Source organism: Galleria mellonella, unplaced genomic scaffold (genome assembly GCF_026898425.1).
Source record: "Galleria mellonella isolate WM207_F2 unplaced genomic scaffold, CSIRO_AGI_GalMel_v1 utg1634, whole genome shotgun sequence".
Lineage (NCBI taxonomy): Eukaryota > Metazoa > Arthropoda > Insecta > Lepidoptera > Pyralidae > Galleria > Galleria mellonella.
The window spans coordinates 2,104,664-2,125,152 of NW_026442007.1; the positions used below are offsets into that span (position 1 = coordinate 2,104,664).

At 34.3% G+C, this 20,489-nt stretch overlaps 1 protein-coding gene across 1 annotated transcript in view; it reads left to right on the plus strand.

Annotated features, from left to right (window-relative positions):
- Nucleotides 1-20,489, plus strand: part of LOC113513963 (connectin-like) — a 113,656-nt gene that overhangs the window by 86,205 nt on the left and 6,962 nt on the right. Inside the window, exon 2 of the mRNA XM_026897944.3 lies at nucleotides 18,737-19,781. Within this exon, the coding sequence (XP_026753745.2) occupies nucleotides 18,746-19,781 (1,036 nt within the window). The 5' untranslated portion in view covers nucleotides 18,737-18,745. The remainder of the gene's footprint in view (nucleotides 1-18,736; nucleotides 19,782-20,489) is intronic.

A 20,489-nucleotide genomic window follows, 5' to 3' on the forward strand; every position in this document is an offset into this window, starting at 1 on the left:
ATAGGTTTTTGAAGCAAATGAGAGTATAATAACAAGAAATTATTTACTTAAAGAAAAGTTACAAGAGCGCTCATCCAGACAATTTCGGCTCAAGCAGAAAAGAGAGAGAATTATATGATTTTCACCTTCATTCCAACACGTTTAATTTTACGCAACATGGCAAAGTATATACGAGAAATCTTATCATTTATCAGTGTGTGCGACGTTCATAATTGTAAAGAAATTACTTTGATATTAATTTTATTGAATTTAAGTTTAGTTCGTTTCATCAGAAGTAATTTAGCCAAGTCCTTTACGTGACGAAACTCATCAACATTACTGTGTCCTCGAGTATACACTTAATACATAATTATCGTTGGTATTTGATGACGCAGCTATCTGACCTTACAATATAATTTGATCGCTATGTAATATTCTCTTCGTTTAATTATAGTGTTAAATCTAATTAACTAATCAGGCATATGGCAGACATGCTCATACATTACACAGTTTTAATTCAAAATGAATTCTGGAGATTAATCCTATAATTTTGTTTAATCTACATTTAGTCATATCTATCCACATAAGACCTAATAATGAATGTAACACAGAAATGTATACGTATTACATATGTATAGTAAGTAGCTACGGCGCGAGATCCATCTAAACGTACAGCGCATGCGCGTCGCGCGTATACCGCGCGACCGACCAATAGGAGCGCGCCTCTCGCGCTTCCATTTTCGCAGGTTCGCGGCTAACGGACGATATAGTAGTAAGGCGATGAGTGTTCCAGTGACGTCATTATAATACTGTTTCTTTTTAAGTTTTATTGTAATACACACAATTTCATAATAAATAACGTGTTCCCCCGTTACATGAAGTAATATCTCTCGAATTTATTACACTATCAGATCTTTACTAATAGTATCAATATGTAAGTGAATTTATTTATTTATATTTATTTGTTATATGTTTTTATTTGCTCTACAATACAATATGTCTTAGTCATACAAACGAAATCTCCTATATAAGGAAAAGGGATTGTTAGTAAGGGGAAATAAGAGCTCCATTACTAAAAATATACCCTCTCAAGTCGACCTCCTTCTGGCCTCCCTGGAAACCATCCTGTTAATTCCAGGTGAATTTATCATTATGGCCTAACTTAACTGCCTTTTCATCCTCGCATATCCTTTACTATGCCGAGTGGTCCCGGCATAGAATAGTCCACCTCTTCCTTTCCGACTAATGGAACTTATGGTCGAGGAACAGACAGCAGTGTCACACTTAAAAGCCTAACTGCGGTAGTCAACCCGCCTACCAAACGTGGCTACTATTGGCAAAACCTCCAAATGGTAAACACCAAACAGAAATAGCCTCTAGTTTCCGACAGTTTCCCTATTCCTAACCAAAGTAACGGTCGTAGTAGCGATGGAGCAGGGTGCTAAGAATCTTCGGCAGATATTCGGCTACCGGGGGTGAAGGGATTGTTAGTGATGGGGTCTAATGAACCCATTGCTAGCAGTATCAGGTCGACCTCCACGCGGTTCCCCTGGGAACCATCGTGGTTAATACTAGTGGAATTAGTCACGATGGGATTAATCGCCTATCAAGATGCTCTGCAAGAAATAAAATATTTAAAGTTAGCTACTTATGGCAGATTCTTGAACTCACAGCCCAGACGAAACCGTTAAAATAATATTTTTAAATAAAAAAGACACTAATATGGCAGGAGACATCCGTTCGCTCCACGAATACAAATCACAAGAGGGCACAAAATTACCATATTTATAAAATTGCAAGTTCATCATTATTGCCTGAAGACTATATGTACATTGTAAGGTATAAGTACATAATATATCCAAAGGTTGCCTGGAAGAGATCGCTCTCAGCGATAAGGTCGCCCATTGTTTTCTCACTGTGATTATTTCTTGTAATTATTTATATTTATAATAAGTTTACTATTGTAATCTTTTGGAGCAAACAATATATAGTATCTATCTATCTATCTATCCATAATTTGCACATAACTTATTATTCGAATATTAAAAAAAGGAAATAAACACATTAGACGACGTACTCTAAAATGATACCTATTCTATAGTTCCACTTGTGTTATTCAACTACATATTAAATTTATAGTTATTAAACTTTACATTAAGAGATACAAGAATGGTATGATAAATTTCAAAATTTCTTTTTCTTTTTTTTTTTAAATATACTATATGGCTTCCTTCTAGCCATTACCACACACAGCAAGTTAATTATAAAAAAACTTACAATGAATTATAGAGCATATATACTTTTTTTTTTATTTTTTATAATATATTTCTCAAACCTTGCTTCATTTTAGAGTAGACAAAAACTACAGATCGTCACTTGTATTTATCTTGATATACCTGCCAAATTTCTCCACATTCATACATCGTTTCATACAATGTTGCCAGTTTCAACTGCATATTTAGCCTTTCCTTATGTCACTAAGTACGAAGAGAATACCCTTGTACACTGCTCTCCTCGCCAACAAAGCTAATGATGTCTCATTACAATTAAATTACCCAATTTGTTTTTTTTTATGCAACTTAGAATGGCAAACAAGCTGACGGCCTGCCTGATGGAAAGTCGTAACCGTCGCCTATAGACACGAACAGTACCATAGACATAAAATAGTATACTGTTTCGCTCATAATACCTCCCATGCGTTGGCATTCCTGAGGACTTAGATATTATTCCTCTGTACCCAGTAAATTCACTGCCATATCCCACCCTTCAAACCGAGACACAGCCATGCAAACACAACTGCTTTACGGTAGAAACACGAATGGAACAGAGGTGCCCAAGAAAACGACTTTTGTACAAAGTCTCCCTCTGGTAATATATATTTGATAGTTACAAGTTGTCGCAAAGAATAACAATAATTTTCCATAAGCCATTAAATCTAGTATAAATGTATCTTAAATTTATTTTCACAATAACTTCATTCAGAATGTCCAAATTAATTAATTTAGCGCTGTCTCCTCTCGACTTGAGTGTGCGCTGGCTCTATGACATATGGACTTGGCTTAATGTATTGTGTTATTTCAACGTTAGCTGCTAACATATTTTGTATCATAATTAAATTGTGGCTTACTGAAATAATTGTTGGAATGAAAGCTCAATTAAATTTAACTATCATTTATCTTTTGGCCAAATCAGTGTTCCGCACCCAAAACTCTGTATGGGAGTCTATTAGCTTGTTAATGGACGAACGGAGAGTTATTAATCCGTCTACTCACAGGTTTGTTGGCGAGTTGGAACTTCTAAATATTAATTTAGAAGTTGGTTATACTAAAAGTTGTTATGCTTTATTATTTTAAATAATAACTAGCAACTCGCTCCGGCTTCGTACAGTTATTTCTTTTTTTATAAAATACACTCTACATTACTTACTAATAATGTAACTATCTATAAGTGAAAAAAAAATTAAAATTCGTTAAGTATTTTTGAATTTATCTATTACAAACAAGATTTTTATGTTTATTTTATTTATTTATTTATTCTTTATTGACCCCGTTACAAAAAATGTCTGATGAGTTAAGACAAACTTAATGCTATATAGCATCCTCTCCCACTCAACATTTGGCAAAACAGAAATGTAAATATGCGGTGAAAAATTAATAACTATTGTATATAAACATACATACATATGTATCCGTATTTCTATATTTCTTTTTTATAATATTAGTTATACATAATATATACATAATGTGGAGGAAGTATGCTTTAATATATAAATTATTTGCGAGACATCAAGACCCGTCAAATTTATTCTCATGTCACAGTCAAAGATATACCCAGCATACTTTTTAAATACCTGCAAAAGAGAATACGTACTCAATACGTTTGTATTTTAAGCTACTTCCAAAAAAGGAGAGGAAAAATAACATGAATTTAAAATTCGTTATGTTTGCATGGCTGTGTTTCGGTTTGAAGGGTGAGATATGACAATGAATTTACAGGGTACAGAGGAATAACACCTCAGTCCTCAGGAATAGCAACGCATGGGAGATATCATGGGCGAAACATTATACTCTGTTACGTCAATGATATTGCTCATGTCTATAGGTGACGGTTACCATTTTCCATCAGGTGGGCCGTCAGCTTGTATACCATTTTAAGTTGTATAAAAAAATTTAGGTAAAAGAAAAACAGTTTTTTTTAATACATAATGAGACTACCACGGGAGTAAATATTTCTAACCTTCAAGAAATTCGTCTTTAAAAGGCCGGCAGCACACCTGCAATGCCTCTGGTGTTACGGGTTATCATGGGTGGCGGTAGTCACATACCATCAGGTGTGCCGCATGTTCGTTTGCCCCCTGTTTTTTTTATACAACTTAGAATGGCAAACAAGCTGACGGCCCACCTGATGGAAAGTGGTAACCCTCGCCTATAGACATGAGCAGTACCATGGACATAACAGAGTATACTGTTTGTCCATGATACCCCCATGCGTTGCCATTCCTGAGGACTCAGGTGTTATTCCTCTGTACCTAGTAAATTCATATCCGATCCTTCATACCGAAACACAGCCATGCAAACACAACTACTTCACGGTTGAAACACGAATGGGACAGAGGTACCCAAGCAATCGACTTTTGTACAGTGTCCCTGTGTTATAAAAAAAAACTTGATACTCATATTACAACCACTGTTGAAGAAAATTAATTATATTTGTTAACATCATTGTATTGGCGTGCAGTCGTCTACGGCTTCTACTCAATTTCATTTGGAGCGCATTTGTGGAGCTTCATTCTTAATTTCAAGTATACGATATTACATAACTTCCTTATTGATATGACATAAAAGTTTGCTATTGGATTTTTTTATGAAGCTCAGTGTGGCAAGCAAGCTAATGGCCTCCCTGATGAAAGGTTGTAACTGTAGCCTGTTGACATGAACGGCATTTATGGTACCATCATCATCACCGTCATTATATCAGCCTTTAACCGTCCACTGCTGAACTTAAATCTCCCCTGTGAAAATTTTTGCCAGTAGTTGCCACGCTTGGCAGGCGGATTGGCAAACGCAGTTAGCCTTTAAAGATGTTTTAAAAGGGCCTTCCCCTCCCTTAGTCGGCTCTTACGAAACCCACGGGAAAGGAAGGGGTGGCCTATTTTATTCCGGCCATATCAGAAAATGTACTGTAATGTCCAGGGTATGCATTTTTTTCCTGAGGGGTGTCTTTTCTTTATGGTTTGCGGTACAGTATTTAAGGCATCCCGTCCTCGCTATTAGATACGGGTGACGGAATGCCTATACAAGAGGGTACATGGTGGGCGCAGTTTAGACGCAATATTTAGACGCAATATTTGAGGAGCATTGAGAAGGTACTACGGCCGGATACTGCAACAAATGAGTATGCAGTCGGCCTCCGAACTGGTGACCTCTGCTGTCTACCAGTCCACTGAGGGGTGTCAAGAATATCACAGTATATTCTATAATATTCATGATGACATCCAAGTACTATAGGCAACTGTTATAAATTCCCATTAAGTAGGCCGTTAGCTCGATAGTCATTTCAAGTGCCACGTTTTTCTTTTTTGTTCTGCTCTATAGAAATTATAATTGAAAGAATTGAATCGATGCGTCGAATTTTATAATCGTTGCTCGGTGTCCTGATCAATCAGATTTCAGCTGGCTTTATAGACTCGATTTATTTTTCCGCCCGGGGGTAGTTCCCGTTGGTTGCAAATGGGATTATGTTTTCCTTTCCTGGTCTTCTTCGTTTTCAATCTAATAATTATTTTCCAACCCCTGTTGCAAATTTGTTTACGCTGAAATAATGTCTTCCGAAATCCTAATTATTTTTTTGGGTGGGACGGTACCGGGTGTATTTTTTATTATTTTAAAGATGAGGAGTATATTGGATATTTTGTTTTTTTTATACAACTTAGAATGGCAAACAAGCTGATGGCCCACCTGATGGAAAGTGTTAACCATCGCCTATAGACATGAGCAATACCATGGACATAACAGAGTATACTGTTTCGCCCATGATACCCCCCATGCGGTGCCACTCTTGAGAACTCGGGTGTTATTCCTTTTTACCCTGTAAATTCACGCCATATCCTACGATGAGCCACCTGCATCCACTGACTCCCTAGAGTGCATTTCAGGTCGTCACTCCATCTAGTAGGGAGAGATCCTACACTGCGTTTGCCCATACGCGGTCTCCACTCAAGAACCTGTCTTCCCTATCGGTTGTCATTTTGACCTATTAAATTCTTAGGACTAAATCGATTTTTATATTTGTAAAGTACTAAGTATAGTTTTTTGTTTATTTAGTCCTATTAAAATTGTACTAGAAATAAGAGAATTAAACGGACAAAACAATCAGGTTTGTTCTACTATCTGTAATGTGTTAAAACTGAATAGTAGAACTATATCGTCATCATCATATCAGCCTTTAACTGTCCACTGCTGAGCATAAGCCTCCCTCTTGGGGAGTTTTGCCAGTAGTTGCTACGCTTGGCAGGCGAATTGGCAACTATACACTCGTATTTTATTTTACTCATATTTGAGAGTTAATTTAATTGCACTCCCGAAAATTTTACCAAGCAATCTTTCAAAGTGTGTAACTTCATTACTTTGGGTATACATAATTCATTGAATATGTATATATTTTCGAGTAGCCCCTAGCTGAGTCTTTCTGCCGGTATTAATGTTATTTAGAGTGTAGACAGTTCAGTTGGACAGCGCTTGACTGCGGAGATCACAAGATTCTAGCACTAAAACTTCGAATTTTCAAATTAATGTCTTAATCGTTTGAAAATTATTTTTATCTCTTTTCTCACTTCACAGAGCACGTAGCCGTCTGCGAATTCACGTCAGAGGCCTTCGTCTAGAACGAAAGCAGTCTGGAAACTTGACATAAATATAAAAGAAAAATTTTTAAAGTTTCCTATTCGATTCTGGATCACTTGTGCAAAAATAATTTTTAAGTATTATTCTCAGGGAAGGCAAGGGATGAGCAGCAGCGTCCCTCTTAAAACATCTCCAAGTCCTAACTGCGTTTGCCAGTCCGCCTGCCAAGCCTGGCGATTACTGACAATACCTCCTAAGGGGGAGGCTTATGTTCAACAGTGGACAGTTAAAAGCTGATATGATAATGATGATGATTCGATAATGATACATGATAATGAGTAGGGATATATATTTATATTATTACATGTATCACATCTCCATATTTAGAACTAACAGAATTTTTCATCGTGTCTCCCACCAAACTGTTTATAATTACTCCTCTCCATCCAAAGGTTGACTGGAAGAGATCGCTCTTAGCGATAAGGTCGCCCATTGTTTTCTCATTGTGATTATTTCTTGTAATTGTTTATATTTATAATAAGTCTACTATTGTAATCTTTTGAAGGAAACAATAAAGAGTATCTATCTATCTATCTATCTCATTAGCTACATTTCTTAAGATATTGAATATACTATTTTCACTTCGGTACGATATTGTTACATGTAGATACTATCGCATATAATGTGGTGTCCCAGGACGCAATTTATATCTTAACTTTTACATCAACAACAGCATCTATTTGTGAACTTAAAGTAATATATTGTGTTAAAAAGAGAAAAGTGGACACGGTCCCAACCTCTACTCTGGTTCCCGGGGGACACTTAACGCACTAAACTGTTAGAATAAGGCTGATAATATCGTGAACTAAACGTCAGTGAAAGAGACGTCCTCTTATAGCCTTAGTTTTTGATAACAGTATACTGTCACTTCTTTGTCACTGATGTGTGTCAGACTTAGTACTTTAAATTCAGCATTCAGATCTTAATATACATAAGTTTCATGACGTGCGTTCGCTCGATAATGTCAAGCAATTTTATTGAAATTTTCTAAATGTGTATTGATCGCTTTAACTCGTAAGAGAGGATTTTATTTCAATAAGAAGTAATTGAACCGGTAGATGGCTAGGAGACCACCAGGGCAGCTAGTACATGTAACACCAACTGTATTTCGCAGTTTCGACAAGTGAATCATTCTATGAAATATCTTATGTTTTAAGTTAGGATATAACCCAAAAAGATTATCCTATGCTAGAACCACACGGTTATCTTAATACAAGATTAATACAATTTTATACTTACTGAAAGGGACTTATTTACTCAAAAATTGAAACTCTATTGAGGTAATATCTAGTTTAATGATCATTAATGATCTTAAGTTAAATATTTTTCATGTCTGCTCTGTAAAATATATACAATTAAACTATTATAACAACAAACAAACAAACAAACTTGTACATTTATAATATTAGTAAGGGTTACTAAAACATCAATGATCACGAAAATGGAGTTAGCAGTTTTAGTCTCCGACTTGCTACGTATATCGCAATATGAATTATTAATAACAACTTGGAGTTAAGACGAATCGATTGACATTACGACTAGCCATTTCTTGTGGATTCGCTCGTGCGAACACGTTATCGCCCGTTCCAATGAGGATTTCTGCAATAAAATATCGCTTGCGTTCGGTATTTGGGAATATTACAGTTATTTTCTGTAAATCGGAAGTAGTGTAGTGAAAGTTCTATTAGTGAAAGAAGTTTTAGAATTAACTAACTATTTACTGTAACTTAGTTTACATAAACTAGTTAAAAGTATTCTTAATATTAATTTAGGATATAATCTATCTTTGTACCAAATTGCATACATATTCATTCTGTGGACTAAAAGCGATTGAAGTACAAAGATTCAAACAAAATAAGACTTTATAAGACCTAAAAATCAATATTGGGGAGAGAATAAGTTATTTGTAACTCACTGAGGTTAATTCTGAGAAACTATATTTTAACCTAATATTTTACTTTGATAAATGAATAGTAGACAAAATTTTATGGAGTATGGTAAACTAGACTTGTTAAAATAAATGTTATCTTTCTACTGCTAAACATTAGCCTCCCTACAAACTGCCACAAGGAACAGTCTTGGTAATCCTAATTTATTTCATACTTAAATTCTACTAGAAATTAATTTCATATTGATACTTATAATAAAGCTATAGCTTTTATATTAATTTAAAATCTTGTTTTCAGTGATAGATTTAGAGAAATGGCGTCTCAGGATCGACCGCACCGAAATTAATGTAAGCACATCCTTGTAAGTAAAAAAGAATCATAAAAATGTGTTCAAAAATTATTTAGATTTAATGTAATGTGTACTTGAGATAAATTAACACCACCTCCATATGGCGCTTAAAACATACCATACCTCCAACCTCCGCATACTGAGGACACGAGATGAACCTAAAGTTAACTACCTCTAAAATCACATGAGCGACAAAATAAGCTTAATGACGATTAAAACTCGTATCGGCGGTGTGCACACAGACATTATCTTTTATGTTGTATTAGAGGGACAGCCCTCCCACAGCTTCCATCATACTCGTGGGTCCCAAGTGGCGCGGTTCGCCAAATCATAAATTATTCAAGCAACTCATAACCAAGCCAGTTGTGACTTGGGTTAGAAGTTGTATTGGAAAATTTATTGTTAGACACACGAGTTTCGGGTTAATTTGTTGTAAAACACATATGGGATTACTTAAACGCTTCTATGTAACTTGTAACTTTGATTTTGGAATATCATCGATATAGATAAACGGAAGATTAGCTTACGCTCAAAGCAAAAGTCCACGCTCATCTTATAAACTCGTTACAACGATAGTAGCTAATCATAATCTTTTATATTTTATTTATTTATATATTTTAGATATTTTTTTTTAGATATTTATTTATTTAACAAAGTATGTTTGTATTCGAACTTATCATTGCTTCCTACATGGCTGAGCCTGTCCAGGAAGCAGAATTATCATATACATGCATATAGATATTAAACATAGGCTTTTTAGCAGTACTCACGATTGTGTAACTAATCTGTATAATACAATTATTTTATTTATTTATTTTTTTCTTTCTCTCACCACCAATACACATGTATAAATAAGTATTATGAATGACTGTGTGTTTGTGTGTGTGTGTGGTGTGTGTCTGTGGTGTGTGTCTGTGGTGTGTGTCTGTGGTGTGTGTCTGTGTGTGTGTGTGTATGTGTGTGTGTGTGTGTGTGTGTGTGTGTGTGTGTGTGTGTGTGTGTGTGTTTTTGTATGTATGTGACCAGTATTTTCATTTATATGATTAACAAGAGCATGTTATTATTATTCGATATGACGGTGATGATGATGAATTAACTACATAATAATAATATAATTCGTTTAATAGTAACTAAAGTGAATCATACTGTATTGTATTTATTTGTATGCTTCGAGGTTTATTTGAATCAAAGCATTTGGCGTTCCATTGTTTCTGCCTATCCTAATGGGACATAAGCGTGACAGATATGTATATATGTATATGAACTTTACTCATATTTAAATAGTAATATCTATCTATATTTAATAATATGTATATAAAAATCCAGCATCCTTGAATTTAAAACGATACGAACGTGAGTAAATCCAATATAAATAATTAAGTATAACATAATCTGTTTATTGTCCCTTATATTTTACAACTAAACCATAGTATTATATAGAGGTAATGAAACGCGATGCAATTAATTTTCATAATAGTGTATATTATGAGTATACCTGACATGTATTCGATAACAATCTCAACTTCTCTATGCATTTTATTCATCTATATATATGCATATATTGTACATACATATATACTTGCAATAAATAACTTATGATCCATCTATTCAACAAATCAGTACACACACATGTATTTACAGAGAACCACATCAAATTATAAACATTACGACACAAATTTACCAGAGGGAGACTTTGTACAAAAGTCGTTTGTTTGGATACCTCTGTCCTATTCGTGTTTCAACCGTGAAGCAGTTGTGTTTGCATGGCTGTGTTTCGGTTTGAAGGGTGGGATATGGCGTGAATTTACAGGGTACAGAAGGAATAACACCTGAGTCCTCAGGAATGGCAACATGATGGGGGGTATCATGGGCGAAACAGTATACTCTGTTATGTCCATGGTACTGCTCATGTCTATAGGCGACGGTTACCACTTTCCATCAGGTGGGTCGTCAGCTTGTTTGTCATTCTAAGTTGTATAAAAAAAAACTAAACAATATTATGGCATAATTGACAGTGTTAATAAATAGTTATATGTATCTATATGTCTAGTCGGTAGCGCCATCTACCACTCCCATTGGTTCCACAGAAAATCAGCGTTTACACGTTACGTATGAATGCCTCACCACTTATGTACACAAACAAAATGAATAATATTAAGAAAAAATGACACAAAAGTAAGATAAATATGCAACGGTAGGTGGCCTTATCGCTAAATAGCAATTTCTTCCAGGCCCCTTGAACAGTGAGGACCCTGTATGCCTAAACTAGGTTTTAAACCTGTGCTATAGGCGTCAGTGCTCTCTTATTTTGTGAAACAAAATTTATAACACCAATTTGGTGACCATTTTGATGGCATAATTTCTAATTAGGTATAAGTTTATTTTTGTATTTCCTTTTTCTTTAAGTTTTTAATTGTTATGTTATGTGCTAAATATTTTTCTTTCTTTCTTCCATTTTGCTAGAGTCGTGTACGTGCATCTGTTAATGCAGTTCAGTGATAGCCAAAGTTTAATCTCACCAACAAAAAATAATCGTTCCAATGGAATTTTCTGAGATTTTGGCCAGACTTCGATAAAAAAAAAACCTTTATATTCAGTAGAATATGTTTTAATAACTGTTTTCCTCACAAAAAAAAAAGTGTCCGGTCTTCGCAAAGAAATGTATAAATATGAAAAATGGAAAGCATATTCAGATAAATAAGAAATTCCACCAGAATAGCAGAAGCAGAAATCACAAATAATATTTCATTGACGTGGTTACACAGGGAAAACGGCCATATTGTTAAAAGCAATCTCTTCCAGGAAACTTTTTGAATTTTTTTGATAACTTTTTGATTTTTAAATATTTCATTTAAATTTGTAAATGTTTAGATATTTGTTAATCAGTCGTGCTTGGACGGATTTAAATAAATTTTTATGCAAAAACAATCCATCAGTATCTACACTGAATTAACATTGACATTAATTATTTATATATCTTTAATTATTTAAACTTTAATGCACAGTAAAATTCTATGTACATTTGGCGGACTTAACACCGGACGGTGTTCTTTACCAGTCAACCATTGGGCATACAGAGAAATACGTAGGCGGTCTTCCTAAAATATTACTATATAAATCGATTAACTGTAAAAGAAGAACAAATAGAAATTTAACACTCAAACAGAGTAACTGACACTTTGTTAATAATGACTTTAATTCCAGAGAAAACATCGCGGAATACAACCAAATATTAATATTATTTTATGTCCATCGCAACTTAATAATGTTAATTACACAAAATGTAACGAATATGTTTCATGTGGTATCGAGGTTAATTGGGGTTTTGTTAATAAACGAGACTAAGTAATCGGTTTTCGTTTCCATACAGTAATATTTTCATTAACCGAGTTATAAAAAGAGGTGATTCTGAATTTGACTCTACTTTCGTATACATTTGGTATTTCTTTTTTTTTATTTTATTCACGTATACTTAGATTTAATAATAAGAATAATAAAGAATAGAAGAGGCAAAATGCTGGGCCACCTTATACGACATGACGATTATTTTAAGAGCATAGTAGAAGGAAAGATAGAGAGCAAAAGAAGAAGAGGAAGACCGAGGATTAACTACATGGGACAGATAAAGGAAACACTAGGCGTCATGTCGTATAGGGAGATAAAGGATATGGCCTGGGATAGAGCTGGCTGAAGGAAGATGCATGAATTAGTTGCACCGACAAGAGAAAGCTCTTAAATGAAAACAAGAAGACTTAGATTTAAGCATTTTTGAATAGTCATTTTTTAATTACCGCCCATTCGAAACACAATTTCAGCCATGAAGAACGACAAAGAAACTTAGCTGTTACTTTTTTCAAAAAGTTCAACTATATAAATAATGAATTTGTGTGAATATAAACTACTAAGCAGTATCAGATCATAAAATTTAAAATACACCTATCCCCCGATTTACACAGTACTTGTTTTACACGTTTTCGCTTTTACACGGTTTTCCAAATAATTTTTTTTTTTTGTTTTTATCGCACTCTACTAAATGCTACTGTGTTTGAACACGTGCGCTGTGTACACATCTCACGGGAAATCCCGAGCTTATATGCTGACTTGCTGCACATGCACACTATGTCTGTATTTCTTCGCATAAAATTAAAGTTTTATCTACGGAAAATTGTATTTGAATGAAAGTTTCACAGTGTCAGAAAGATTTAATTTTTCATATTCGTAAATTACAAGTGAGTGCATAATTAAGATTTTTATATATTAACATAAATTAAAAAAAACTTATAGGCTTATAATGTCGAAAGAAGTTAAAAGAAAAGTTATTTCTTTAGAAACTAAAATCGAAATTTTGGATCGCTTTGGATCGTTTAATGTATTGTAATTAAATAAAAAAACAGTGTTTCCGTAATATATTACATATTTTAACCTGTCAATGCATTTTATTTTTATTTCTGTGTACATCTAAAAATATTGAAAAAAATCACAACTGTTAAATAGCAAAATTATGCATTTTCTGCAAGCTTTTCGATTTACACGGTTTTGACTTGAAAATTTTTATTTTCGATTTACACGTTTTTCTCAGGAACGTATCTACCGTGTAAATCGGGGGATAGGTGTATATAGTATATAATTAAGACAAATCAATAAAATAAATTAGTTGCAGTGACTAGAGCAGACCAGCCCCTATAGGTAGCAACCGTTCACGAGTATGACGGGTGAGCCAGCCAACATTGCGCTCAACTATATTTTAGGGAATACAATAACCCAGCCCACCACTTCACCACGTGTTTGAACCTTTTAGTGAGCACGACTTACTCAAGGCCCCCAACCATGATCATAGCCAAATTTAAATAATTTTATACTACATAACAGTTGCTACATTTCACTATTTGAAACCAATTATAAGCCGATAATGGTTGTTCTTTTTGTAATCAAAATGGACACAATAAAGGGGTAATTATTAATTAATTTTTAATCAATACTTATATTCTACTACGTATGAGAGTGTCGCCCTCTGGTGACACAATTTTGTAGTCCGCTATTACACATTTGTGCCTGTAATAATCACAGATTTGTTACAAATGTAAATGAAATTCGACACACAGCACAAATGGACCAAATCGTAAATTACAATTAGAATACATTACAACCTCATTTGGGAAGATAAAACTGTATGGTAATATTAGTTTTCACTCGCGACTTCATTTGTATGAACAGAATAAAAAGTAATCTACCTTCTTCCTCTATCCCAAATACTACAGCTACCGGAGAGAAAGGTATCATTGCTGATGGAGTCTAGAAACTCCATTGTTACCAATATATACTGGGAGACTTTGTACAAAAGGCGATTGCTTGGGTACCTCTGTCTCATTCGTGTTTCAACTGTGAAGCAGCTGTGTTTGCATGGCTGTGTTTCGGTTTAAAGGGTGGGATATGGCGTGAATTTACTAGGTACAGAGGAATAACTCTCTGAGGACTCAGGTAATCCTCAGGAATGGCAACGGTATCATGGGCGAAACAGTATACTCTGTTATGTCCATGGTACTGCTCGTGTATATAGGCGACGGTTACCACTTTCCATCAGGTGGGCCGTCAGCTTGTTTTCCATTCTAAGTTGTATAAAAAAACTGTTAGGTTGACTTCCACGTGGTTCTCCCTGGAAACTATCGTACCCAAATTCTTCTTAAATTCATCACGATGGACTGACTGACGTGCTTTCTTCCCCTTATTATCTCTCACTGTTACCCCGTCAGCGTATACCGATAACGCAGGAGGGGTTGCTATTCCATTTTTACGACACTGCAAACAAAACAAGCATATGGCCCAACTAGTCTTATGCCCAAAAAGTGTTTGCAGATTGTGTCATAGTGAGGAAGAAACGCCGCAGCACTGAATGTGTGGCTACAGCCCACTCATACATAAACGATATATCTCCTTTGGAAAACACACTCTGTACCCTGAGGAGATAAAAAACGTCGCTACAAAAACATCTTAAAATTCCTATCACTGATAAGAAATCCGAGCACTCTGCGAAGATGAAAAACACGCTACAAAGAGCAAAAAAGATACTGATGGAAAAGTCGGCGTGTCAAAAAAGATCATGGAAAAAGTGTTTTTTAATGTTATAATAATTCCATTTTTACCCATTAAAAATAATTGTAACTACATACGTGTATACCATATTTTATGACGATCAAGTGAACTTCTGTAACTGTAATTAACGCAATGTAGGACGACCCCCCACTAGATGGAGTGACGACCTGAAATGCGTTGCAGGGAGTCAGTGGATGCAGGTGGCTCAAGCCCGTTCTTTATGGCAATCTATGGGAAAGGCTTATGCCTACCAGTGGACGGATAATGGTTGAAATGATGATGATGATGATGAACTCCAATGTAATAACTACCGATTTAGCTTCGTGTAATTTGGTCGAGAAAGCTCGACTAGTTTCGGGATCATTCGGGACCTTTAACCTTGAGCGGCTGTGTCTCGAACATGACTGCGCGCGTCGGTCTCCAATTTGCGCTCAGAGGTAGTTACTACATTAAAACATTTATAATGTGTAGTTATGAATATATGTATATGTATTATTATATACAGATATGTATCTATTTTGATTTTAATTATATGAGTTATTTTGTATATATTTATTTATTTATGTATTCATTAGTACATATATGTGTGCATAGCGGACTTAATGCTAAAAGCATTCTCTCCCAGTCAACCATAGGGAAGTGTCAGAATACTCGAATGCGGTACTAGTAATTATTGATATACATACACACTAAAATTACATATATAAACGAATAAATATATATAAATAACAAATATACTTACACATATATGGCATATATTATATTATACACGAAATTGAGAATAATATAAAGCACTTACTGCTCGGATATAGTAAAAAAGTGAGCGTGAACGTTTTTTTTGAAAGACGGTTTAGCCGGTAGCCTCTTAATGGCATCAGGAAGCGCGTTCCAGAGTCGTGAAGAATGTAGGAGAAAAAAGTTTGAAGCGAAACCAGTACGGTGAGAGGGGAAATATAGTTTGGAGAGTAATATTGGAACGAAGGTATATTTATTATTTCTTAATAGAAACAACTATACTGTTCCCTCCAATTACTGTACGCACAATGCCCGCTGGTAATTACTGCTCCTTTCCACTCAGGGATTGCTGGAAGAGAACTCTTACAGAGTTAAGCTCGCCTGTTGTACATCTTCATTTTGTATATTATATGTTTGTAATTTTTTGTGTACAATAAAGAATTAGGGAAGAAGAATATGAAACAATTACAACAAACAAAACAATACGATTGATTGAGCTGATAAAGCATAAAGATTGCCTTTGACATTCATAATATTAGTAAGCTTGTTAAATCTATAGTGTTAGAGGTTGTAGCAAAAAGTATTATTCAAAAATATGTTAGCTTAGCTGGCATGTCGTACATCCTGTTACTTCAGAGCATTGTAAAAACAACGATAAAGCGTTTTTTATTAAAATACCGATTCCGTTCTCCGCAGAAAATAAAACATCATTGAAAAAAATGTGAATTAAAAAATAAATTAGTCGTTCGGAAATCGAATTAAGAAATTCTAATTTAAATTCGGTCGAAATTCTCGCTCATTCTTTTGCATTCGTTTAGACTTTGTAGAGTAATGAATGTAGGGAAATTAAATATAAGTTCATTTTCAGTATTTCAATGTCTTTTGTGTCTGTTCTATTGTGAAAAAAAAAATTAGAGATACAAACGATTCATGCGTTTGATATACGCTAACACAGTCTTGGTACTCCTTCTAAATAATGTGAATCTGCATCATATTTCTTAGTCGTTCTATTTGTGTAAATCTGGGCCCCAAATTACATAGATAGAGCCTCGAGCCTCAAAAACGGATCAACTTTTTATCAGCTAACTACTAACCCGTTTTTTTTTGTCAGTGTTCTATATACTTATGCATACAAAATCTTGACTTATTATTTAATAAATAAAATAAGTATTTACGCATTAAAAATAATGCAGAATTTATAAGACAAAATAAATATAAAAATTATAAAGAAATAACCCATAACTATTTATTAAGCAAAAATGTACGAAAAATTGGCATGCTTTTCTCGAAGCATTTGTATGGAGGCACTCCATCTATATAATCTAAGATGTGGATATTTCTTCGCATATTACATCTATGTTTGTTTACAAAAGAAATCTGTTTTATTTTTACCAAGAAAAAATTTTCTGCAAAAGTCACGTTCATGGATACCTCTGCCCTGCTTGGGTTTCCGCCATCGAGCAACTTTGTTTACATAGCTGTGTTTCTATTTGAAAAGCGGGATATGACAGTGAAATAACATAGTGCAGCATCACAATACCTTAGTCCGGGGTGAAAGTGCTAGACCACCTGTCCCATTACACTGGCAGGTTGACCTCCACGTGATCCCTTCTGGAAACCATCGTGCTGAATTCCGGGTGTATTCATCACGATAAGCTAACTGACATGCCTTTTCATTCTCACCTATCATCCCTCACTATTATCAATTTAATAGATTAAAATATATATAATACCTTAGTCCTCAGGAAAAACCACGTTTACATGTAGGTCACAGTCATCAGGCGGGCCATCAGCTTATCTGGCATTTCAATTTTCATAAGAAAAAATAGAAACCTTTACAAACTTTCTCGTTTATATTATTAGATGGAAGTAGGACAATTACCTGTGTCAGTGGGGAGGCTCTTCCCTTTTCGCTTCCTTCGCTCGTCTTTAAATTTCTAAATTGTATTTAAACTTTATTTTTCATAATATACTGAAGTAATTGTATGGGCATTTTAAAACTTCGCAAATTACTTTCCATTTCTTTCCGTAGGCATCAATCATATTAATTATAAATGTTACAAAATGATTGATTGTGCTTCAAACTCAGAAGGTTGTTAGTGAATTATATAATGCTTGTTATAATTTTGCAAAAGACATGACCTCGAGTAAGATCAATCGGAGCCATTGTAATATTTCAAAAAGGAATACATTATCAATTAGGCTGTATCTATGTCTTTGATCGTACATTTCACGATATCTTTGCCAATTGAGAACTTTTGATTGATTCTTTGTTTAATCTTTATTCCTATATCGGCCTCGTACTTACTTTATAAACGTTAAGTCCTTCAGCGTATATTTTTTTGATTTAACGATGATAAGTTAATCAGTCATCTTTATAATTTTAGTAGACAACAATATTGTACTTAGCTAATGTCAAATTATAGTTAAAATGTAAGCCTAAGAAAAACATTCTTTAGTTTCAAGCTGTATTTAGTTACTACATGTTGCAGTACTACAAACTACTTACAGCAAATTTATTAAGTTTTCTATGAGTCATCAGTATGAATACCATCATTCTGCAGTTGTATATCGTTTAAAAATTAACATTTATAGTTTGTAATAAAAAAGAAAATTATGATACTTCAATTAATTTAGAGCAAATGTTATTAAAATCGCCGATGCGAATATTCCCGTTTCAACATGATTCTCAGAAAAAATGCCAATTAAGAAACCACGATCAATGTGGGTATGACGTCTACGATGGAATATCTTGTATGCGTTCGTTAATTGTTACTTTCTCTTTGTTACAGGTAGAAGGTATGCGGGCTTCTAGGGTACCCGCTACCTTGCTACTGTTCCTCCTTGCATTAGCGGAACTTCGTGCAAGCAGGAGCAACGATGAAGAGAAGGAAAAAGCCACACAAAATATAATTAATGTATGTGATATAAGAGACAGAAACTCAAAACTTCACTGTTACTGTGAATTAAATCAAGAAATAAACAGAGCATCTAAAACAGAATGTTGGGTATTCAACGGTGGCATAGAAAAATCAGATCCAGTATGGACAAGTTTCAGTACACAAACTAATATAGAGACGTTAGCTTTCAACGTGAGAGCTGACGGTGCACTAAAATTTGTGCCAACAAAGGTGCTAAGGTACCTGCAAAAACTGAAAAAAATTAGCATAAAATTTAGCTCCATAACAGAAGTAGAAGAGAATACATTTATTAATCTAACATATATAGAAGAAATAACAATGATTAAAAACGAAATAGAATATTTAAGTAAGCATTCTTTTAACAATCTACCGCACCTCTCTTTGCTCATTTTAGACGAGAACAATATAAAAGAACTTGTAACTGATACATTTTATAAGACACCCAACTTGCAGAAACTGTATTTTACAAGTAATAATATAAGTATAATACAAGATGGAGCATTCAGGCATCTTGTCAATTTACTAGAGCTAGAATTGGATAAGAACAATATAAGTGAACTCAGGAAAGAATGCTTCGAAGGGCTCGCTAAACTGAAGCGACTCGATCTAAGTCACAACAAGATATCTGTTCTTAACTCGTTTACATTCACCGAGTTGTGGAATCTGGAATTGTTGTTATTACATTACAATGATATAAGCATTGTGGCTCAGAGAAGTTTTGATGGACTATCGCAATTAAAAAAGCTGAATTTGAGCCACAACAACCTCATAATTCTGGCAGGAGAGCTCTTTGCAGGTGTAAGAGGATTACTTGGATTAGATTTAAGATATAATATCCTGAAGAGATTTACATTTGATGATGTGAATCCAATTTACGAAAATTTATTAAAAGAGAACAGTTACATATATCTTGAGGGTACGTATTTTAATACTGAATTTAATTATTCTAAAATAATATACTCACACTGGTAATAAATACTATCACTCACACTACACCATTCAATTAATATTACAAATGTGAATGACAGAGGAATAACACCTGAGTCCTCAGGAATGGCAACGCATGAGAGGTATCATGGGCGAAACAGTATACTCTGTTATGTCCATGGTACTGCTCACTGCTCACGTCTATAGGCGACGGTTACCACTTTCCATATATATATATATCGATATATATATATATATATATATATATATATATATATATATATATATATATATATATATATATATATATATATATATATATATATATATATATATATATATATATATATATATTTCTTACTCAGTCACTCTTAAAAGATTGAATAGATTTGATACAGAAGAATATTCTAACTTAACACAACATTTAGGATACTTTATATTCCAGTGAGTAAAATCACGAGAAACAGCTAGTATTTACATGAATCAGTGAATACTGTACCCGGCATTGTAGTCGTGAGCGAAATGATTATTATTACAGGATAAAGAGTATACAGATATATTAGTCCTAAAATATGGCAACACATGAAGGGTATCGTGGGCATCTTTGTTATGCCTATGGCACTGTGAATGTCTATTGGCAACAGTTACTACTTTCTATTAGGAGGACTGGCGACTTGTCTGGTCATTCTAAGTTGCA